A 24,928-nucleotide genomic window follows, 5' to 3' on the forward strand; every position below is an offset into this window, starting at 1 on the left:
AAAGAGCAAGCAATGTGGCATAGGCTGTACATATAGGTTCTTACCTACTCCTGATCTCCTTTAAATAAAGGTGCAGTTTAATTCCCAGCAGCAGAATATTCTCAATCTCAATAATAAGTTCTAACTAGTTCTAGCTAAAGGGGTATAAAAGTAAAGATGAAAGAAAGGACATTTAGACATGCTGCTTAGACATGTCTGTTAACAAAGAAAATAAAAACTGGAACAAGTAAAACACCAAACTTTACTTAAGCAGCATATTTTATACATAAACCAAAAAAAAAAAAAAAAAAAGAAGAGAAGAAGAAATTTAAACATAATCACATTGCTTTGGTTATTTACATGATAAAAAAGAAAATAAGGAGAGTTATATCCATAACAGACTGTTTTTACGGTGAAGATATCCATGTCACTATGTGGTTTATAGTTCATATTTGTAGCAGTCAGAATAGGTAAGCAATCATTAACTTGTCAAATAACAGATAAAAGGCAGCACTGCAGTCCAAAGTAGGTCATCTTCCACCTTATTCAGCTGATTTTCAGACTGTTTCGTCATCACTCATGTCCCAGATCTGCAACAGAATGAAGTGTAACTTTAGTTTGTGGAGTTCAAATATGCTTTTAATATACCTTTATAAAATTAGTATTACTATTTAAAAGGATGAATAAATAACATTTATGGACTGTTGACTAGTGTTCTTCTCTTCTCAGTGTTCTTCTCTTAACAACCTACATGGCACTCACTATTTCGGGGGTGTTTTTCAGCTTACTTTTCAGCATTTGTTCTTGAACTGTCAGATTGGTTTTTGCTTTGCTGCTTACTGTAAGTGATAATAAATAGCAAATAGCCAGACATTTAGTTTTGTTTTTCTGATTCATTAGCATACACTTGATCTGGATAATAACTTAAAATAAATAGCATACTTTACTAGAAACTGCAGAAAATTTTCAAGACGCTCATGAAGAACTAGTTGTTCTCCAATACAACATTTTTTGCCCAAATATTAGATCTCATAAGTGGCAACATAAAGATGAAAAGCTAAGTAAAAAATTGTTCTTTTTATTTGTTTTAAAACATGTTTTATTGTTTAAAAAAATCAAAAATTTACACAGATTACTTCTGCAGTTCTATATAACTGTACTTTTATTTTGCTACTTGCCCATGTTCAGTGAGCATTCGTAGATTGGGGGAAAAAAGTATTTTCACAGAACACCAAGGAAACTGGCATCCTTATGAACATACTGAAGTGAGGGTTACAAATTCATACCAGTTTCCAGGTAGCAGAATTCATGACCTTAGAAAAAATATAGGGACTTGAAAGCAAAACTGGTTGAAAAAAAATCAAATATGACCATATTGTGAATATATTCTACAAACTTTTTCTTCTAGAGAAATGTGGGTGCTCACAAAAGGTTTTTATGATTTTTTTTTGAGGTTTAGTTCATGGCAAATACCCTCTTTCCAGTTGGCAGGGCTTGTAGTAGCTTGGGATCAGGACTAAGACAGGTACAGAGCTTTCAGCTGGATTTGGCTCTGACCTGCTTGGTTCTGATCATCTGAAAAGAGCAAGCTCATCTCTGCCAGCAAAAAGCCACCAATATGTAGACATTTCTTCAGGATCATTCAAACTCTTCTAAAACCTTTCAGAGTTCAACACAACAAAATGGTATAACAGAAAACTTTACAATCGAGAACACAGAGATAATGATGGTACATCATGTCTGGGTAAGATTTAAACTTTTTTATACCAATACGTTAATTCTGTTTGTAACATTAGCTTGCTTTAAAATTGTGTATTCTACCTCCCAATAAAAAGTACCAAGATGTGTTCATGGCTGGTCTGCACACATTGGTGTTAGACAAATAATAACCACACACAACCACATTTCTGGACAGGTGACAAAGAATACTTACCTACAGTTTTAGAAAAACCTTCATGATAAAATGTGATATTTCTGGAATTTGAAAATATTCTGAAAAAGGCTCTTCAAATCCAACCCCAGAAAGCAACTACTCATATAAAAATCAAAGATTTCTATGCAGTTCTACAAGCTGTGTAAAATGAAAACTCTGAATGGCAGGATTTTCTCAGTTCCTAGAAGCGTTGCAAAATGGTGGTATAAATCCTTATGGAAAATACTGAAGGAACAGTTTGTTTACAAAAGGAAAAAAGAGTTTTCATCCTGCCCTAGATGAGCAGCTTGGAGCTTGCCAAGGCAAACACAAATGTCCAGCTCACCAGTCAGGGTCAAGGATGTGGAAAATAAATACGAAAAACAAAATCTTTAAATAGCGTTTATGGTATGATTCAAACTGGCAATAAGCAAGAAATCCAAAGTTCAGACTGATAGTCCATCTTTGTCTAGCCTACTCTCATTTTTGAAAATAAAGCCCATAGATATTAACCCTCAAAAACCACTCCCTCATGAGAAAGAAACACAATAAATACTTTTAAAAATGCTGTGAGGTGATTCAAAGGCAAAAGAGAAAGAAGCTGACTGAGATCCCTAAAAGTCTTCTTTATCTACTAAATAGATACACTGGGAGCAGAGCCAGCGTCTCTGCTCCGTGCTTTCCCATCATCAGTTCTGATCTGAGCAGTGTGGGTGAGAAGGCAAGTACACTCTGCTTGGTTTTTTGTTTGTCTTTTTTTTTAATACAAAAAGAAAAAAGAAAAAACAAGAAAGGCTGGTAAGGGTGCCAGTTACATTAGTAATTATGTGATATGGAAACAATTCCCTCCAGAAAGTGCCTAGCTGTTCCATCGTTTCTGTGAGGCTCAGAGAGCCTTTTGGCTTTACACGTGTGATGTGCAACGCTTGCGTTACGCCGACACCCCACATGGCACAAAGAGCAGCTCTAACTATGCTGTAACTCCTCTTTGGGAGGAAAAGGGGAAAAATGGAGTTTTCTGTTTGGCCTCAATAGCCAGGGACAGGCAACCCATAGAGGGCCTCAAGTAACTTGAAGACTTACAGTCCAAGCACAGCTCCGGCGCTCCAGCCCATTGCACAGCCGGCGGCAGTGCCTACGAGGCAGCCTAAGCTCCTGGCTGGGGGAGAAGCACCGCTCAGCCTCAGATTGCTTCGAAAACCTGGCACCTGGCTGCATGCTCGAGCCCAGGTCCTTCCTTCAAAACAGCACTGGAAACCTCAACGGTGCAAAATGGGTGGGGTGGCACATTCACAGGAATCTCCTGCCTTTGTATCTTGTAGCTCTCTGCCAATGCAAGGCTCTGACACACAGCTGGTAGATCAGAAAGACCAGCTGTGCCTCTTTACTACTCGTAGGTGTAGTATTAGCTTGAATTTTATCTAGCTTTACATAGCTAGAATGTACCGTACAATAAATACAACTCCTTATTTGTGAAGTGCACCTAGGTATTTGAGTAACACCAGCTACTCAGCGACGCTACAGAGCTAAGGCCCTGGAAATACAGCATTGTTAACAACTGCAGGAAAGTGAACAGAAAAGAACAACAATCCAATTATTTCCTATCTAAAGCACACCTCTTTTCTAGGACTCTTACAAAAATATTTGCAGAAAGACTGAAACTGAGGTTCCAGGTATTTAAACGTGATGTGAACATCCTGGATTGAGGAGAATTATTTTTAACATTTGAACAGCATGCTCGTATTTTACTTCCAGGAGACAGACTTCTCTCCACTGCAGTGACAAGGTGACTGCACAAGAGGTGCAAGACAGTTTTATAAGACAGTTTACACTTCGTCTGCCTATCAGAGCTGGCACAACCCCAGCACTGCGTGCTGAAGCTTCCTACAGGTCTCTGAAGAATGAAGTACTGCCTTAATAAATCACGTGCAGCGTGGAGGGGAGAACGTGAAAAAGGAGAAAATTCAACACAAACGCTAACAATTGCACGTTAACCTAAAGAAAACAAGCTATACAACACTTCACAGAAGATGTTGTATTATATGTCAGTACTGATAACTAAATTACAATACTTCATAGGCTCTCAGTTAATAGCAGTACATCTTTTCATGAAAAGACATTTAAATGACATGTTCTATTACTACGCCAACTTTGGTTATTACTTTGAAATTTTACTCCACAACTTTTACAGAGCAGAAATCAAGAAACACAGAAAGCCATGAAAGACAATATCTAAAATGATCTAAAATGACTGTCATGCCAAGAACCTGACACCCAGCTTGAGCTGTGAATGCGGATTTTGTTTTCACTTCTCCTCAGTCCTGCAGCACACCTGGCTTAGTCAACCTAAATGCAGCTACAAGTAATGACAGGAGAAGTCATAAAATAGGAAGATAATAAACTAGCTGTCAAAATCAACCTTTTTTTTTTTTTTTTAAACACAAATCTAGCCAGATTACCTCAATGCACCTGTTTTTTTTTTTTTTTCAAGTACTTGCTTTTATATTCAAACTTCCATGCAGAGGTTCTTAAATTTCAGGTGGAAATTATGGCTATTCAGGATAAGAGAAGAATTCCTGCACTTGTTTTCTTGAAATGACAAGTATTATTTTCTTACATAAAAGGAAAAAATGGGGGGAAAAAAAGTGTATTAATGTAACTGTTCACAAGTTCCCGGTGACTGATTTCAAGCAGTTTCAGATTGCATCTTCAATAATCCCACTGAATGGAGTGGGATTTCTCTTCCTACACCAAGAACACCTGGTAGCATTCACATATGGAAACACGGCTCCACATCTTAGAATTAACATGTGCAATTCAAATACATAACTACTGTTCACCTTATAAACAAGCCTGCAAGAATATCATTGCATCCCAAGGGGATTTTTTAAGGTTTCTTGCCAGCACAGATCCAGCAGCAATTGCCACAGAACTGGTTGCCTCATTAAGAGAGGTGAAGCAAACAAACACCGTGCCCCACGCGCTGCTTTCCACACACACCTGAGAGAAATTTACCTACACGTGTATCAAATGCACTCCGCTCAGAAAACCACATTATTTACTATGTTGTAGCTGCTCCAAAGGCGGTGAAGAGTAAGGAAAAAGTAAAATTCTACAGGCAGATGTGAGGCTAAAAATCAGATGTTACGTGCATCAAACAGCACCGGTGGGTATCACTTGAGAACAGGCAGCTTTCCAGGCCAATTAAGCCTCTTCATATCTTACCTCCCAATTTAGAAATGTACCCTTACTCAGGAAAGCTAAACAAATGAAAAATAAATAAATATATATATATATATATATATATATATATTCAAGCATGGGTTTTAATTTAAAGAAATTTAATTATTTTACATCTATAAAAGTGAGCTTTTTGATAGATATTAGGTTAAACACGTTTTTATTCTACACTCAAGCAGAGAGACAGTATATCAGAGCTTCTGGCAGCCTCACTTACTTGACAAAGCATGTTTATTTGTGTATGTAAATATAACGTACAATCAGATGGACTAGCTACAGCAGGCTGCATTAACAGTCCTTGTGTGGCTCATTTAATATTCTTCCTGGTCCAGTGACTGCATCTTTCAGGAATGGCAACAGAAATGAAATTGCAACTTGAAATTCATTAAAGGTATGCAAGTTCCAACACGTAACTTTTTCAAACTTTACTGTATGGACTGAGGGATGCTAATTATAAAGTTCAGCACCCTCCTTTCATCTTGGATAGTGATGCACAGTAAGCCCTACCCTTCATCTTACTGTAACTGAAAACAAATTTCAAGCATTTTGCATATTTAACAACTCCTTACTTATCCCCCTTTCCCCCACAGGAAAAAAAAAAAAAAAAAGAAAAGCCGTCCATGAAAAACCAACATGAACATGATTCTACATTAACGAGAGCATTTAGCTTTGCTTAGAATTTATACCAAGATGCATGACAGTGCTTGCATAGTGCACTTTATAGTGAAGTATTTTCTTTGCTGTCTAAGAAACTAAGGTAATGCACCTAAATAAGGAGTCACTCTTGCTCACAGTGGAAATAGCCTATCCTACCGTAATTGCAGCGGTTCCCCCACAACAACTGTTCATCCAATCCACACCTATCTGTTCTGCTCCAACAGGTACTTACTTCTGCAGCAGGACAGAGTTGATGTTTTTCAGAAGTGGCTGTTTATTTGTTCTATCAAAACTGCAGCCAGCAAAACTATAGCCAAAATCAGTTTTGTTTTACCTTACAGCTTACGCCACAGATATTCCTTACATGACATTTAACAAGGTGAGATGTCCCTGCAGGAGGGACAGAAAACCCTGAAGGAGAGAATACCCAGGTGTCAGGAGTCATTACAGCCATCCCAAAGGAAACCATTTCTAACAGCAAACCAGAGATCGAAGCACATTTCTGATACAAGCATACTGGTATACTCTCCTACCCTGGAGCTGCATGTTTGAAGAATTAACTACAGACTAAGAGATACTTCTGACTTCAGCTGATGCAGAAATTACATACTTACACACACACGCAAAGAAATTAACCTAAAAAAAAAATCAGAGGCTTATAAAACTGCATTTCCTTCTCCAGGCTGCTTTATTTATATAGCAGGTAGTGCAAACAGTGAATATTCTTTCCAGATCCCTGTCCACAACGGTCCTATCCTAGCTAGTTTACACTGCTGACAAATTCCTGGCACTACCTACACAAGTCCCTTTTTTCTGTCTCAGCTAGAAGCTTCACAGCCCTCCCTGTCCAAATGGTTTAAAGCCTCGCAATAACATTCACCTCCAACTCTGTTCTTTTGTCAATGAGGGCGTCCCTGACTGATGCTTGTTTTCCTTTTATAGACTTTCCAAAATTCTGCATTTTCAGCCCATAACCACAGCTTAAAATCTAACTCAAGGTCACAAGGCATCCTCATTTTGACTGCAACCAGCAGCGACCATTATTCTTTATGTTTGTCTTGCAATTCTCCCAACTATATCCATACCTCTCATGCACAGCCTCACTTTTCACAGGAACTGGAAACATCGCCCCTCTCCACATCACCCTGCTGCCTTCATCTGGCCAACTGCAGTATGGCTAAGAACCTTGTGATCACCGTTTCAGGACATCTCTTCTGATTTCCTTTCATGTCCTCTATTCTATCAAGCTACAGGTGTCTAGCGTTTGGTTTTCCACCCTTCTATTGTTTGTTCAGTACTTGTAGCCTTTTTTCCTGAGCACCCAGTGTTCAATGAGTCTGGGGCCTTGGGACAGAGGGATCACAGCCTTTTTCTGAAAACATCCTCTTCCAAGACAGGCTTTACGCGAGATTGAACTGCCTACGTTCACTGCAGCAGTTGATCAGTCCGCCAGCTCAGCCAGCTCCTTAGCACGGGATCTCAGCCAGCTCACACACTTGAAGCCAGACCAATTTCTAAGCAGCCTGCAGAACTGGCACCTGAAGATTTTAAATACTTCCAAAGGTAGATTTAAGTAGACAAAGGCAAACAAACAATACAGATTTTGTTGTTGTTGTTTAGACTGTAAACTTTTAGGTTGAAAATCTTTTAAATATCTTCTGTGTTTCAAACATATATACAAAGAGTAGCACTCACCAGTAATTAGCACTTTCTGCCTTTATAGTAGTTTTCCCAGCTGTTTCATTGGATTATTATGTGAAAACATTCATATTTTTTTTTACACAACTAAAAGATACTTAACAATCCAATAAAAGAAACAAAAAAAGTGCATACAAGTTTTATAGTAAAAAAAAAAAAAAAAAAAAAAGTGCCTCAGACACATTTCCTTCAATTGTTTCTTTTTGTGCCAGGAAAAAACAAAGCAGAGAAGCAAGCAAATAGAAAACCAATCCCCCCCCACAGTAAGATAACCTCTGAATGGTCTTTGGAGCTGCAAAGGCCATTTTTCAGGGCATGGCACTTGAGTTGTTGGGATGACGTCTACCTATGGGGGTACTTTCTACTACAAAGTCTTTTCCTCAGGCTCTTAAAAACTGTAAACAAGTAAGTGTAAAAACAAACAACCACCCCCCATCAAGCAGATGTGATGATTTCCATTACCATATTTTGGTGTGGGATTTGAAACTTCATTTTACTAGCACCAAAAGGCAACTATCCAAACAGAAATTGTTTGAATGAAGCCACAATTAATTTAAATATTGTCATAGCAATGATTAGCACTCATAAATCCTTTGACTGAACTGAAAATAAAAACACTAGAGTATACAAAAGTATACACTCAAATTCTTTTCCTCATTCGATGAGCCCAGATTTTACAGTTTTAAATGTAAAAAGATACATCTCCAAAAAATCACAACGTAGATACAAATGCACATTCACTTGAAAAGGGTTTCACAGCTTTGTACAGGAAATCCAAATCATATGCATAAATGGATCTGTCAAAATAATTATCACTATCTACACGCCCGAGCCTATTCCATTCCAGCTACACAGACTTTGCTCTGCTGTAAATCAACAGCTTGCCATGTTCCACTACAGCTTTTTAATTCACAGGTGACACACAACTGCTATCTAAGAAGTGTAAATTAGTTTTCAGGTCACACAAATCAAACATTTCAGTCACTATGATTAAAAAAGAGCAGCAGTTTTACAATACAAGCTATTCACGTGACTTTCAGAGGTAAATGATTCAGACAAATCATAAAGAGATTATAAAACATGATACTTAAAGTCCACTCGGTGTTTCAGTGTGGGATCACAGATCCACCGACTGAGCTGGACTGGAGGTACCGTGCAGATGGTTTTGTCAAATCCTCCCCTCAAAGCACAACAAACTAGATGGGGTTGTTCAGGGCCTTGTCCGGCTGAGTTTTAACTATTTCTGAGATTTCACAACCGCTCTAGGAAACCTGTTCCGGCGTTTGACCACGCTCATGCTGAATTTTTTTTCCCCTTTCTGACTGGAAGTTATCATGTCACAACTTGTGCCTGATGGCTGTCATCCTTTCATTCTGCACCTCTGTCTTCTCTGTACATTGCCATCAGGTCGCTGAAGACAACAGTTACACATTCTCCCCTCAGCCTTCTTAAACCTGAACAAATCCGGGTCTCTCAGCCTATATACATGTGCTCTGCGCCCTCTAATCATGTTTGTGGCCTTACACCGAACTCCTTCCAGCATGTCACGTCTATTCACTAAGCTATCATCTGAAAGATTCAAAAACTTCTTGTGAAGCTCACCAATCTACCAATGGTAAACAGGAATCCTTCATAAAAACAGGGAAATGTTAAAGGGTATGTCCATATAGAACAATTTCTTACTTGAAAAATCCTAAATTTGAGAATTTTACCTTAAAAACCAAGACATATAGATCACTCTAAAGAACCACGTTCACAAACTGAAACTGGCAAACACAAACCAAATATGCATTACTCTAAATAATTCTGGAGTCAACACCACGGATCTTTTTCAGCTTAAGTCCCATTATCAGAAAACAGTATTTGGCAGAAAAAGTGATACAGACTTCCCACATGCTGTTACGTCATCTTACATGCACATTTTGCATGCCTCTTTAGTATAAAGATATTTCCTCTAGTGTGCTGTATATAACGCCTAAGTAATAGAAAACTTGAAAAACAATCAAAATATTATCTTGCTACAGTTTTGATTCATCCAATGACCTCACTGATCTCATCACTGCTTCCATGGAGATACATGTGGTGTATACACAACATCTCTAGCTTGTGGAGGAGGCATGAAGAAGTGATGGAAAACTTTCTCTTCTCTCTTCCTATGCAGAAAAAATGTTCTTCATTTTGTTAGAAACTAAAATAATTTCTGAACACACCAGGTGAAACTAAGCAAATGTAAGAAGATGGTTTGCAATCCTAGAACACATAAATGATACTGCAATAATCAGATTTTTATTTCATGTAATTCAGTCCAAAACCTTAGAGAACATAAGTATCAGAATCTTGCATATTGGTTTTCCCCATGATTATTATTAAAATCTTACACGTCACTTTTCCCATTATGTTTATCAAATAGTGTAAAATGAATATAACATACAAAATTGCAAGCATCAGTATAAAAGCACAATTATTAAATATTTAGATATTGAAGGCAGAGATGTTCTAGAAACACAACAGGCAAATAAGGTTTATGGTTAAGTTCTGCTAGAACCCTATTCTTTCAAGTGGATAAAAAATTAACATGAGGAAGCAGAAAGTGCATCAGCAAAACCAGACCTCTGTAAGCATACTGCCTCGCTCTTAGAGCATTTGCTATGCCTGTGCATCACGCAACTTTCTATATAATATAGGCAGCTTTAAGTTCATTTAAAAACCTACCTAGTGACTCAGGAAATGTCTCAAAAACCACAAATCCAGCCTAGATTCAGCTGAAAATTTGTACTAGCATCAGAATTATTTTACAATAACCACTTTCATTAGCATGCAACTGAACCAACAAGAACCTTGATTAAACTGTACACAGTGCTTGTGCTAGGAGGGTCTTGCATGACTTAGGATTCTGTAACCCTCTTCAAAATTGCTTTAGATTTTCTGACCATTAAATTTCAACATCTTTTGGGCTAACGGATCTTTTGTGAATACTTGTACGTGTCCAAGCTATCACATTTCCATTTCTAATTCCCTCGTTTTCCCTTTCCTTATACCTATCTGTCCTGCTAGATTTGCTTTAACAAAGTGTTGGCCTTTTCCATTTGCAGAATGCAGTCAGAAAACAATGCTTGAACTAGTTCCCAACTGCACATGAACCTATTTCAACCTGACAGCACAAAACTGGTCAAAGATGGCATGACCATGCCAAGTGATGTGCTTCTTGGAGTACAGCAACTTGTTCACCAAGTCAAAAATCAAATTCCTTCTGCTGCACTTTATTAACTTGAACCCAATGATCTGAAAAAGAAGAGCACCAACCTTTGCCCCACCAATGTAATGTATATGGTACCAAACAATCCTTTGATTACAAGTCTATTTAGTCTAGTCAAGACTAGCATGGCTCTGTTACTTGTAAGTTTTCCCTAGTATCGCAGTCACAGGAACGACGCAGCGAGCCATGCTATGGAGCTCTGTAAGGCAGAGTACATTGCAGATGTGCTGCAGGAAAGGCTTCCAATTGCTTACAAGCCAAACAGCTTGTTTTGGCTCAGAATGCTCTTCCCCCCTACCCCATATGGGACTACTTTGATCTTTTTGCCTATTGTATGAATGCAATTACACTGAGTTTACGGGATCAACAGGGACCACAGAAAGAACACGTTAATCCAACTGTGAGCGCCGGAGTGAGCAGCTACTTTTAAAAATTTGATTGCAATCAAATAGCAAATATAGTCAGTATGTTTTCAAAATGGGAGTAAAACCCAAGACTGTTAAATGATTTTTTTTCCCCACAAAATTCACCTTAAAACAAGCAACAGGTCTCCTGCACCATGAATGCATACTTTACCTCTCTGTGGCACTGAATTTACATTATCTTAAATACAGCATCTCTTTTCATTTCACCACCAACTCCTCCCCCAAAGAAAGAACTGGAATATACTTAGGAGGTTGTTCTGCATAACTTTGAGCACTGAAGTGTTTGAATTCAAACATGAAGTTATAAAATATGGCAGGGCCTAACGAGATTATCTTCTCATGCTGTGATTCCCAGCAGGCTGCGTAAGCCAAGGGACATCAGGCTATGCAGCACCCAACTGAGCCATAACCCCAGACCAACAAACTGCAGCAGAGAGCAGAGCTGCCATCGCATCAGACATCACATCGCTTTTCCTTTTGTACCAGGCTCAAGCAGCAGTATGATGATGTGCTGTTAGTGACTCTTTCTTTTCAGGTGACATTCCAAATATTCTCATTTATGAACATGTAATATCATGTTACGTTAAAAAAAATCTTCCTTTCAAGTAATAAATGATCCTTAAACTTTTACTCAGTTTGTAAAGCTCTTCAGCTCTTATAGAATTTACAATAAACAGAAACTAAAAGGAACAGGTGATTATAGCTATTGCATAGGAGATAAGGGGAGACTTGATATAAACCAAAACACAGAAGTTACTCTTACAAATAATTGAAACATTAAGCTCCTCTTTTCAAACTGAAGAAAAATCTGAGGAGCACTCTCAAAACATTAATTTAAATGTTTGTGTCTAAGCTTGAGAAATCTAAGACTGTATTGAATAACTACATTATAGGTCTCAGGCAGGCCAATTATTTTATCCAAAACGAACACCTTAAAGAGCTATTTTGATTATCTTTTTATTTTGATGGCATATGACCTTGATCCCTAAATATGAATTTTGTTTTGTTGTGCAGGATAAGCTGGCAGACTTATCCTGCACCATGCCCACTAAAAAGCTGCATTCTGGCCCACAGATCCATATATATTCATCTCCTTCTTAGCCGTTCTGACTTACACTGAACTTCGGTAATATTTTTGGAATATCCTTACAAAAGAATTAGCATTGTATTCAACTGTTGTTTAAAGCAGAAGACAAAGAAAAAAATCTAACACAAAGTATGGTTTTCCTAGGAAACCATTTTCCTAGGAAACCATTCTTCCAAAGTATCCTGAATGGAAGCTCAGAAATTGACAGTTTTGTATTTTCTATGGAGCCGACCACATCTGTTGGATTGAACTTTCAAATGCCTGCTACTCTATCACAAAAAATATTTAAAAGCTCTTATGTAATCCTACTATTTCTTTTCTGATAAACTAATGAATTAGAATTCTATTGGAACAGCTTTCCTCTTCATAACAGTATTGAAAACTCTGTTGCAACTAAGAACTGAGGTTTTGTTTTCCTCCACTTTTTTTCTTTTTTACTACTAGTATCAGGAGACATTCAAGAGATATTTTCAAAAGAGCTAAATCCAAATTTGAGTCATACTATATCCAGGTTGTGGATCTAAGACTAAAAAACTAACAACATGGAGAAAACGAGATTCAAAAGACATAAATAAAGTTTGGTTTCTTCGTAACTGTAAGTGGGGAAGTATTTAACACCAGTCATTTCTGCCTTTGAAATCCTCTCCTTTTTTTTCCCCCCAGTAATTCAATCCATCCTGGGTATTAGATTAAATCCTGCCTTTCTTTGAGGCACACATCAAGATGACTTTAAGCCATACCACAACCATTTTTAACATCTTCCTGTCTGTCCAGAGGTCCTCGGTAAAGCACACATCATCTTATGCTTTAAATTCCCTTAATTTTCTCAACTTTCTGAGAGTTATGCTGATTGCTTCAATCCCACTCAAAGCACAGATCTATCATTTAGGTCTCTTATTCCAACTACAAATCTTCTCTTTCTCTCTTTCCACTGGCATTGTTTTCTCCCACAGACTCCTTGTCTTTGACTACACGTTACTGCCCTGAACAGCCCAAGCCATTTCCTACCTTAAGGAAGGGACTGCACATCATTCTGCCTTTCAGGAAAGCATCAGTTCTCCACTTATCTTTTTATCAGTTACCATGGGATTTTCTCCCACACTGACCTATCCACAAGGGACACATTCTCGACCAAAAACTGTACGATATCACATGGATAACTTGTTCATTTATTTTCCTCAAAATTGAATTCATCACATTCAGGAATAAAAGAAACAAATGATGGGCTGCTATAAAACTTGAATTTGTGAGTAGAGTTTCATACTACTAAAGACAGGATTTTCGTTTGGGGGGGCATTAAAACAGAATATTAAAAAGAGGAACTATTTTCTTAGTCCTTAACACAATATTTAATAAAGATCCAGTCAAAGTTTTCCTCCGTCTTCAAGTCAAACTGTTTCTTCCATTGATTAGACTATGTAGCCTTGGCAGAGGCAATCTTTATAAATCATTCCGCTCTGAGAGAACAAGATAGTTCAAGTGGTGATTTTTATAAAACAGTGCTCTATTTTGCTAGACCACTCTTCAGATAAGGCAAGCTTCCAAGGGAGAGGAAGAATCTTCCTAGCCGCATATATTTCACCTAAATGACCTACCATGTTTAGATAAAATAATTCCTTCTTTCTCTAGCACAAAATGTCAATGCAATAACTCCCTTCAGGAAAATTCGATGTTGCATTTCTGTTCCAGCAAACGTTTGACTGTGGAATCAGGTACGAGGCTCCTCTGAGGGATACATACTGGAAGACCAACAGGCAACGGGCACAAGTTGCTGCAAGAGAAATTCTGTTTGGACATAAGGCAAAACTGTCAAGTGGCAATGGTTAAGCTCTGGAACAAGCTGCCCACAGGTGCAGCCCTGCACTGAGGGCATAGCTGGATGTGACAACTTCCAGAGCTTCCTTTCAGACTAAATTTCCTATGATTCTGTATTATACTGAACAACTTGTAGTTACGTGTTATAATTCAAATTGTATCAGCATCACGATGTTACTCAGCTGACTAAGTTATATCCATTGTGATCAATTAAATCCTTTACTGGGTTTAGCATATGAACTACTCCTTATTTGCTTTAAAGGCTTCTTTTTTGGTGGGAAAGGGGACTACTAAGGGGAAGCAGAGAGGTCATTTCTTTTTTGTGTGCTGCTCAGTATGCACCATGGTGAAGTTCTAGTCCCAGCTGAAAACCCCAGGTAGCAAACCTTTAGCCAAATACGGTTTAATCATCTTACTACAAAACAAATGATCTATACTTACTAACAAATACATGCTTTACAATTATTCTTTTGAAAGTCATAGAACTCTTTCCTAGTTCAAAGGGTTTCTGACGGACTGAATGATTAGCTCCTGCAGTCTGATGCAGTCATTTCCTGGCAGTCTGATATCTAAGAAATATATGATATCTAAGCTCTGGGTGATTTTGGTGAGGTAAGGGAAGTAGCTGCTCCCAGAAACTTTTGTATTCCTGTCTTTGTAGTAATACAGCTAAATCAAAGTCCCAAGAACAAAAAAAGCCTTCCCTAACATTAACCAACAACACCGAGGGATTAAAACCAATACATTAACAATCAAATCCCAGGCTTGGATCTCTGCGCTTCATATTAGAAAGCTGTTTTCTTCAGAGGGTTCAACATTTCAAATTGGCTACCTTCATTCAATTTCTCTACCTACCAGATAGATATGAGACACACAGGAGAGTAGGTAACCCAAAGGAAACGCATCTGCCTTGGAGAAAAGACTCAGCTACAGATATCTGGCGGGCCAGCCCACCTCCGCAGATAGTTCACTCTTCAGCCCCCTTCGGGACAGCCCACTTTTCTGGCTCTGGAAGTGCCACCTTCAGAGGTGGCTTCGGATGGGCCAGTCACACACCCTCAGTAACTAACCCCAGGCCCAACACCCACACTGACCACACCATTCGGCATGATAAACCTGATCTTGTTTCTCTCAGAGCTTTTACTGGTAGCCTCCTGACGCTAGTGACTTTTCTGCTCCTTGTCTCATTTAATTTGACGGCAAGAAGTTCCCGCTGACACCAGGTACACAGCATCAGCCTCAGTTTCATTTGCAAGCTCTGGATACCACTCAGGAGCTCTAAACTTACAGTCAGGAACCTCCACACTAAAGCAAAGCTCTGAGCAGAGATTCTCCCATTCTTTCTGAGCACGAGGACAGGAATACTGCTGTGATCGTGAATAAACATCACTGGGTTTTCTTACTTTGTTTTCACATACAGCAAGGTTTGCTTTCATGGCCATGTAAGTACTGCTTCCAGGGAGTTATAAAGACCAGAAAAATCAGAAGACTGGAAGTGTTTTTATTTATGCAAAGCCTAAGGTGCTTCTTGAAAAGTTAAAAGTTCTTGACTAAACCATAAAATGAAGAGAACACAAAGAGCTAAAATGTTTTTGCACAAATTGAAAAACTCCTCCACCAGTCAGGAACAAGCTGGAACATGCACGGGGCCCTGCACACACTGGCAAACATCTTAATTGTTCAGAGCAGACAAAGTCTGTTTAGTCATGTCTGCTGAAGTGGGAAGGATATTACAACACATCTGTGCAGGCTGTTTCCACATAGGTCAATCAGTTCTCCGAGCTTGTTTTTAAGCCTCTTTCTTCCAGCCAGAGCACTCCACACACGGACACCATTACCCATGTTGGCCATACACCTGGTTAACAGACAAGTCATCTTTTAATAGAAGCTCACAAATGAGCATTCAAAGAAACAATCTCGGAGCCCTAGTAGACATGCAGTGCCAACACACTTACACTAACGTCTGCGAGGGATTTTGTAAGAGTCTAAGTATGCCTCAGTGAAATTTCAAAACAAGCACATTCAAAGTTTCAGTGCCCGCTGAGGGTAGCAACAATATATTTAAAGCTCACAGCGAACCACAGCGTGGCAAACAGGCAGCGGCTGAAACTGGGAGATGAATTCAAATTGGCTCCTTCATTTAGAAAGGACGGGGCGGCTAACGCAGGATTCTCTCTAAGATCCTCCAGCAAGTTTTTTTATCCGTGTTCCAAAACAGCCGAAAGCCATTCATCTACACAACACGGCGCATGACACAAAGATATTTGGAAACAGCACTGAGGTGGAGCTCACGTAAATCACCTGTGCGAGGAACAAGTGCAGTGTTGTGCTCTGCAAACAGCCAAATGTTCTCCTGCTTTGGCAGTGGCACCACAGTTATCAGCACATACTCCCTCTTCTACCTATATTTCAATAGGGGAAGGAAAGGAGTTTTAAGATGGCACGAACGCACTGATTATGAAGAGGTATGTGAAGTGCCAGCTCTGTGGAGAGCAGCTTCACAGTGACTTTTTCCATGTGGGTCAATCTTGCCCCACAAGACTGGAATTCATTAGGGTCCAGACAACCAGCAAAAAGATGATACAAATCCATACACAAAACAGAGCACACTGCTTACTGCATTTGGATCTCTCTGTCTCATCTAGGGTGGTAGAGCTCCCAGAGCCGACAGGCAGGCTGATTCTGTTGTGTTCAGAGAAGGGCCGGCTTCCATGAGGAAATGCGACATGGAAGTGCTTTATGTATGGAAATGCAGACTCTTCCCTGCAGCTCCATTTTGCACTCTGGGGAAATCTGCAGCCTTGCAGGGGAGAAAAGAAAACCACCATATCGGGTGGCAGCTTAAGGTATTTTTTTATGCATTTTAAACAAAATATGAAGCAATAAATACAAATTAATTTAATAAATGGTCTAAGCATATTTTAAATTCCAAGCCTACAGAACAGAAAACTATGTCTAGGCTGATCAGCTTCATGGTTGATTAAATAACCGAATAGGATTTGGTTTTCATAAGGAAAAAAAAACACAGGTTCTATAACAGAATTGATATATCTCCATTGATGTCTCCAAGCTGCAGTCCAGTTCTAGTCTGGGCAATGATAAGATCAATGACAATAGCTTAGGAACACTTGTTCTTTGCTTTATTTAGAGCAGACAATCAAAAAGGGATTTATCTCTAGACCAGTCTTTTTCCCATACAGAAGAAAAACGAAATTCATACGGAAACCAAGCACAAAGCTGGGCAAGCACATCACATTATTTGTTTTAAGAGGAAATTTTTAAAAATTATGATGGAATTGCTGTTAACAAGAAATCACAAAACAACAAATTATTCAAAATGCAGAACAAGTTCCAAGTTGTTCCAGCTATTAAAGTTCATGCACAAAGATTATAAGTACCATAAAAACTTATGGAAAACTACATAGCAAGTCAAGCTTTATTAAAAGACAATGGGGAATGGGAGAACTATTGCATTCTTCATGCTTGTGAACTGGACTCACAGAATATCAGATGAGCAGGACAACGTAGTAGTGGTGACATAGTTATGATCCTTGGCTTATACTGTATGACATGCTTAAATTAAAAAAGGCAATCTTTATTGCTTTGAGAAGGTGGGGTTGTCGCCCTGGTTTGTAATCTGTACCAAAAAAGTAAGGTACGTGCATATCAAGAAAGGGCAGCCTCTAAACTGATAAAATCAAGTGACGAGATTTAACGATAAATATATCAAGGTTAATAACAAAGATTACTGCTGATGGCTCTATAAAAAAATGACTTTAAGGATATTTATCAGAAGTGCTTCATAGAAACAGAGATTAAAATGGCATTAACTAGGGCTCTAATACCAGTGCAGACTGGGAGCCTTTTACAGCAAAAGAAAGGTGTCAGCTGACAGCAGTGGTGATGGCAGCTCAAAAGACTCACAAAGTAAAACGATTTTTTAAGACAAACAAAAGTTAGATCACAACATGCACAGATGGGTGCACATCAAAAAACTCACAGGGACTGAGAATATGAACAACAAAGAGGTACCAGAATAAAAAATTCCTGAAGACAAAACACAAACACTGGACAAAGTGGGCATGGTCTGAAGGGACAGCACCATATAAGAAAAAATAGAATACCCTGGACAGGAACAGACGCAAAGATGCTCCCTGATACATAGTAGGCTTCAGCCCTGACATTATTTTTACCAGAAGAATTAGTTAATTCTCTTGAATTGCTGATGATCTAGTCCAACTTCTTTAAGTAATATGGAAGAAAATGATCTTTGAATTTAAAATCCAGATTAAACAATATAGGTATCTCCTGACAGCTCCAATCATAACAAATTGTTTATTATTATTATTCTTATTTGTTTGTACGGAAGGATGGCAAGGAGCTCGTTACCATCCAACAGTGTGGAAGGCAGCTGACCAAGTATGGGCAGCCCAGCAGTTGTCATTATGACAAATAACTGCTTCAGAGTTGGTTACTGAACTCATATTCCCAAGGGCTGTACAATGGGAATTCCAGCCTCCTTCTGAACCCAGTCCTTTAAAATTGCTTTGTCTGTTTTGGCCCTAGGCTGCATATTAGAAATGATAAAAGTAGTTCTTTCATACTCAAAGCAAGACAGTTCGATTGCCAGTGTCAACACAACACAGCGCTTATGGCTATGGGGTGGGGGGAGGAAGCAGGACTGGGGGGCCATGGGGAAGGCTCCGTAAGGCTCTGCAGTTAACACCAGGCAAGCAGGAACGGAATTTTTCTCTCCAATGGAAGCCTGGACTTATCCCATTGTATTTTTTTACCTTCTCTATGTCAGCTAGACTCCGAATTGTTGCTCTGGCAGTAATTACAAATCAAATTAATTAAAATTATTCTTACAACATAAAGATGAAGAAATGCCACTGGAAACAATTTTATGCCTTTGATATACGTTCATGCTTTTTTAATAGGAACATTTTCTCTCTTCAGAAACAGTGAAAATGAATAAGCCACAAAGAAACTAAGGGAATTTCTTAAGACGAAACCAAAATCCTATTCTTTTTGCTGACCTACATATACACTGTAATGAGATGTTCTTGTGCAAAGTTACAGTGAACAAGTGCTCAGCTTCAGCAGTAGAACAGCGTTTTTTTCCCCAACACACAAATTTGAATTAGGGACAGATTCGCTCCCTACGACCCCAACAGGCTGTAGTGGCTTATCGCAGCATGTCAGATAGCTGCACTACACTAAATAAGACTTTTCAAACACAATATTTAAAATCATCACCGAGACGCATGTAAATATTCACCAAAAGCCAGAATTGAAAGTTCAAACAGTAACTTATTTAATCCTGAAGAATTATTCTATGAGCTTTATATTTATAATAGGAGATGTTACAAGATCTGTAGAGAGAGTGTTTCAGGAGTTTGCAAAATTCAGTGTCCGTTCATAACACTACTATGTCAGTTTGAATTTTTCAATGTTTTCACTCCTGCTGTCGTTAATTTTTTATGAACAGATCAGAACATGCTCTAAGGAATACAGGCAACATATCTTCAAGAGGAATCCAGGTAACACTCAGTTTAAGATTTTAAATGTGACTTTTACATGAAGTGCAAACATTTATTGAAAATGACATTTTCTGCCACATTGTAAAGCCTGAACCAAGACTATGAACACAAAAACAATGTTAGTTTGAAGAGTCCATTAAAGTAGTGGATAGCACGCAGTAATCTTAGATTCGATTTTACTTTATGGACAGTAAGCTTTCACATGCTTTATTTATAAACTCTTATTTGGCAGTTTCAATTATTCTATTCCCTCGTGCTTCTCCTTTTTTGGACATCTGTTTCTTCACACATTCTGCCCCAAGGCAAATCAGCTGTCTTCACAGCTGAATGAAATTCCGTTCTCTGGCTCAAAGAGAAACATTTCTTTTTTTGTTTAACTAGAAAGAAGCCAGTCATCAACAAGCAGAAATTCTTACCTGTAATCTGGGTTTTGGGATGCAAAGGACATTCTTCTCTCCACAAACACCTGTATAGCCTGACTTTGAAATGAAAAAAAAAATAACCTTGTCTACCATGGGGTTTTGAGTCTGTCTTACCTATCTTTACTAACATTAGGCCTTCTCCTACACATCTTGTAACAACAAAAGGTGGTTACTGGCGCTAACTTCTGTTATGCAAATAGCTTTCACATAACCATGCCAAGGTTTCTGAAAAAATAAAAAACAAAATCCAGAAACCATTTTTACATCCCAACTCTCACTCGTCACAGTAAGACTTTACCATCTGTTAGCTGAGACACAGTAGCCAACTGTGAGAGCAGCCTTCATTAGTACCTCGTAACATCGAACTTCCCACTGGTTCCAGTTACGTTACCGCAAATGCTGGACTGTCTTCAAAAGACACTGGCCTGCTCCCGTCCTCTGCGCTGCATCTAGCCATCAAATAACTGCACATAACTGTCATCAGAAAGTAAAATCCTTAAAATTGGCATTACTTGTAACTATTCTTCTTCAGTACTCTTTGTTATTAAATGACTACGGTACAGCAGCAGCCCAGGGCTCCTCTCGGGATGTCGTGATTCACTAAGGCCCGTTTGAAGCTAACCAGAAAGTTGTTCCTTGAGCTCCTGCTGTAGTCTAAGGCCTGTGTATTCCCTACAGATGGAACCAGAGTGCCTTATAAAGCTTCACTGTTGTCATCGGTGTTCCTCTTGGCCACCCACCTTCCTGCAAACCAAATACTCTGGCCTATTTACAGGCTCATCTCTACATTCAGAGCATTTTGAGTATCCACCAAAAAGTGTCAGCTACCTGCAATTTCCTCTTCAAGCCATAATTCCTAACTGAACTCCTTCTTACAGATACCATATATTAACTGAGTCGTGAACAGTAATATGAAGAAGGAAAAATAATTATATTTTAAATCAGTGCAACTGAAAAACAAACGACTGGTGCATGGCTTGGAATACTGCAGAATTGGGGAAATAGCTGCCATTATTGATCCAGAGACGAAAGTGAGACATGGGAAGGGATAGGAGATGCAGAGAATCTGGGTTGAGGAAGTTAACAAAGAGCTATATTTAGGCACGTTTTCTTTACCAGAAAAGTTCCAGAAAACGTTTTACAGCCAGTATTCCAACGAAGAGCATCCCAAACTATCTGGAAATAAGTACCCAGTTATCAACAACAAAACAGCTTTTATAAAATCACCCATCTCTTTCCATAAAATCAAACCATCTCTGAGCTCACATTCCTCGTTTAGTCCTGACCACTTAATTCTCTCCAATCATCTGATAAATCCAACCAATTTAGAGCCTGGCAGTAAACTTGGTGAGATGTGAGCTTTGGCAGAGGAGCCAGCCTAACAAACTCTCTGCTTGCTCCCTCTTGCCTACAACTGCGGATTATCAGACTTTCAGTGGTGGCCAATACAACTGTTTACGAATTTGCACTACAAAATGACATAGGGCATTGACCTCCCTTTAAAAAAAATCTAAAAAAATGTTCCAAAGCAACAAATAAATAAATAAAGGGAAATTATGACAGTGAAGCAAAGGAGAAACTCTACTACTCAATCAGTCTCAGAGCAAATGCTTCAGCTTCAGACAGCTGTAATTTTGCAGCTTTTCCTTTGCATGTAAAGGTTGAATATCGAAAGATACTCTTGCTTTTCCAACTACATCAGTATGTCTGACAAAAATATTACCTTCTCTACAAACTTTTCGGAGTTTATTCCTTACACTGCCACAGCCATATCACCACTAGTTAGTGAACTTGCACTAGGAAATGACTTAGGAAACTGACCTACCTTTGAAGAAAAAAAAAAATCTTAAATTTGTTCCAAAGCAAAACAAAGTTTGTTCCATGTAACAAACGTAAGAGAGTTTGTTCCGTGTAACACACTTACGAGAGAATCACTGCAATTTTAAAACCTAGGAGCAATGAATAATCTGGACAATTGGAACACCAAAGGAAGTCTGCTTGTTAAGAGCAAACTTCTGGTATTTGATGGCCTAACATCACGTCCTGTGAGAGACATCTTTAACATGAGGCTGTCTTCTGAGAGCAAGCTAATGTACACCTTTGGTGTTAATTCAAATGAAGAAGACTCACTCAGTCACCACTTCCCTTCAGGTACTTGTTTCTGTCTTTCAAACAAACTATCACACATGACTCTCCTGTTTATAAGATAAAATCAGAATGTGTCTTCTAGTGACTAAGATCTTAATTCGGCTTTCTTTGAAGTCAACTGGAATTTTGGCATTTATTTAAACGACGAATGATCAGATCCCAAAGCGTTTGTACAGCAGCTTTGGAAAAATGCCCGTCTTAATAAAATCAATTAAAACACATTTTTAAGACACAGCCAATCAAAACATTTATTTTCAGACTCATCTCAGTATTCAGCATGTCTCTTCAGTTGAAATGCACCATGATGTTTCTTGGCGGAGGTGATACAATGCTGCAACATGTTCTACAGATTTCATTATACAATATGCTTGTTAATGCAAGCATTTGAATCAGAAGCTTGTAAAAACTTAGCAGTCCTGAAATACTATTCACATTTTTTTCCTCATCTTCACCAATGGAGTAATATCTTTGATAAATCTGGCACTTCAAGGTCTTAATCCTACTGTCAGAAAAAGGTCATGAACTTACCAAGGTTTTCCCTTTAGAAAAGAATCCTTTTTCAATTTCAGATAAGCTATAATACTTATTTTACAAAAATTAATTGTTGCTTCAATGAGAAACAAGGACACCCCAAAATTGTTGAGAGTATTATTATTATTACTACTTTCTAAAAGTACTAACTAAAAGTGGAAAAAAAGACTTTTTTCCACTGTGGCTTGTCATCACCATGTTCTTATATTTGCAGTACACAACACATTATAATAATTTGTTATTTTCAGATTTTTTTTTTTTTTCAGAATAACAGAGTTAGAAGTTGAGGTGTAATGATATCATTATCATTACACCTCATTACAGGTGTAATCATATCATTTGCAATGTGCACAGGTCCAGAGATCAACTGAACGCAGATACGTAGTGCAATCACTTTACAGTTCCTAGTAGTCTTGTTTGAACATGTTTTCAAAAGACTAATATAAGTTCTGAATTCCTTGTAATCTTATTTGTATCTTGCTGGATTATTTCTATGCATGGATTCTCTAGAATTTCAAGTCTTTTGAATGCTGAAAGCACTCTACTAATACCCACTTCCACATCTTGCTGTCTCTATCACAAGCACAAAGGTCAGCACATATTCTATACTCTTAGTATTAAAATAATCTGAACATTTCTGTTCCATTATGGCAAGGCTTTTTCTTTGAGACATGACCCAAATGACGCTTTGCCTTAAAATGGAAAATTAAAAAAGTTGTCGGACGTGTAAACTGCTCTGAAAAAGAGATGACTTACCATCTCTAAGTTGATGGCTAGGAAGAAATCAGTGAATAATAGTCAATATTCTGAAATGCTGCAGAGATGGCTGTGTTAATAAGAGACAGAAATTGCTAATGAAATAACAACTGTGTGCTTATTCCGTCTAAGAATACTTAGTGTTAACAGCCAGTCACACAGCAAGAACAACCAAGTATTCTATGCTGATGTATCAACAATATAGCTATGTTAAAATTTCTGTACAGCTTTTAAATATATTTGTGTCTATTTCTAATTATGCAAAATATATGAATGCTTTAATTGTTTAAATATATAATATAAAAAACATAATACAGTTTTGTGGGGAGCAAAAGAACTTCTGGTCTTAATTACTGTATCACAATTAAATTACCTAATGTACATAAGATCTGCAAAGTCTTGGAAACAATAGTGGGTGGTGTTTCCTGGAATAGAGCGATATGTCTTATGACTGGGAAGGAACACACACCACCTCATTTTAAAGTTAAGTCACCCAGTTCAATCCACAGAGTCAGGCAAGAATTAAGAACAGGAAACAGAGGGACTTCTTGTCAGGGTTACTATTCAGAGAATGGAAAACTTAATTTCGTAGCCTGAGGCAAATAGTTAGAAGTAGCTGAAGTCAATTATAATTGTTTCTACAAAATAGTGCATCCATTGCTAGGTTAAGCAAGACCACAAAAAATATATCTAATTGATTTTTACACTGCTTTTAAGATTTATGTATTGCAAGAATGCACAATACTATAGTGTGAAAACATTCTGAACATGAGTTCAGAAAGTTAAAACTCTTCCACCATTTTACTTGGTTAAAGTAAAAGCTACACTACTGAAATTAGCATATGCGTACATACTGCATTTACATACACAAACTGAATATCTAATACAAGTCCTACAAGTAAACTCAAAGCCATTTTAGACAAAAAAAAATATTTGTTAACACATATTACACGTGCTTTTTTTGTTACTGTTTTGTATACAATTAGAAGAACAATGACTTAAACAAGTCTTGTGTGGTTTACTTCCAATTACATCTTTAATCCACTCTCCCAGGTTATCTAGAAAAAGTAATCCAATCTTTATTCTATTTCCAGCAGGCTTAGATAGAATCAATTTTCATTTATTCATGTTGTGAGACTGAGAAAGGGAAACTCAAAAATGTTCCCAAAGCATTCATATATTTCAATTGTTCAACACTGCATTACTTCTTATTGAAGAAAATAATGTTGTACATTAACCACTTAGATGATAAATTGCCACCAACTACCACTGTTAACTCAAAAGTATACCAACTGAAATCTGCTCTAAAAAGGTGTATTAGAACACAGAACCCACTGTCACAAAATAGTCAGAAGTGTCTAATATAAACTGTTAAAGTTTTTACCTAGCTGTAGACATTAAATTATGAAGTTTTTACAAGCTTCTCAACACCTTAATATTTGTTTTGAAGTATATGGCT

General features: G+C 38.0%; 1 protein-coding gene across 5 annotated transcripts in view; it reads right to left on the minus strand.

The window, feature by feature from the left end:
- Positions 1-223: 223 nt before the first annotated feature.
- The window catches only part of ATG7 (autophagy related 7), a 102,293-nt gene continuing 77,588 nt past the window's right edge, over positions 224-24,928 (minus strand). For all 5 annotated transcript variants that reach the window (XM_040569035.1, XM_040569032.1, XM_040569036.1 and 2 more), the window contains one exon: positions 224-569. In XM_040569035.1, coding sequence (XP_040424969.1) covers positions 537-569 — 33 coding nt within the window. In that variant the 3' untranslated portion in view covers positions 224-536. The remainder of the gene's footprint in view (positions 570-24,928) is intronic.

This window comes from Cygnus olor, chromosome 10 (assembly GCF_009769625.2).
Source record: "Cygnus olor isolate bCygOlo1 chromosome 10, bCygOlo1.pri.v2, whole genome shotgun sequence".
In the NCBI taxonomy this organism is placed as follows: domain Eukaryota; kingdom Metazoa; phylum Chordata; class Aves; order Anseriformes; family Anatidae; genus Cygnus; species Cygnus olor.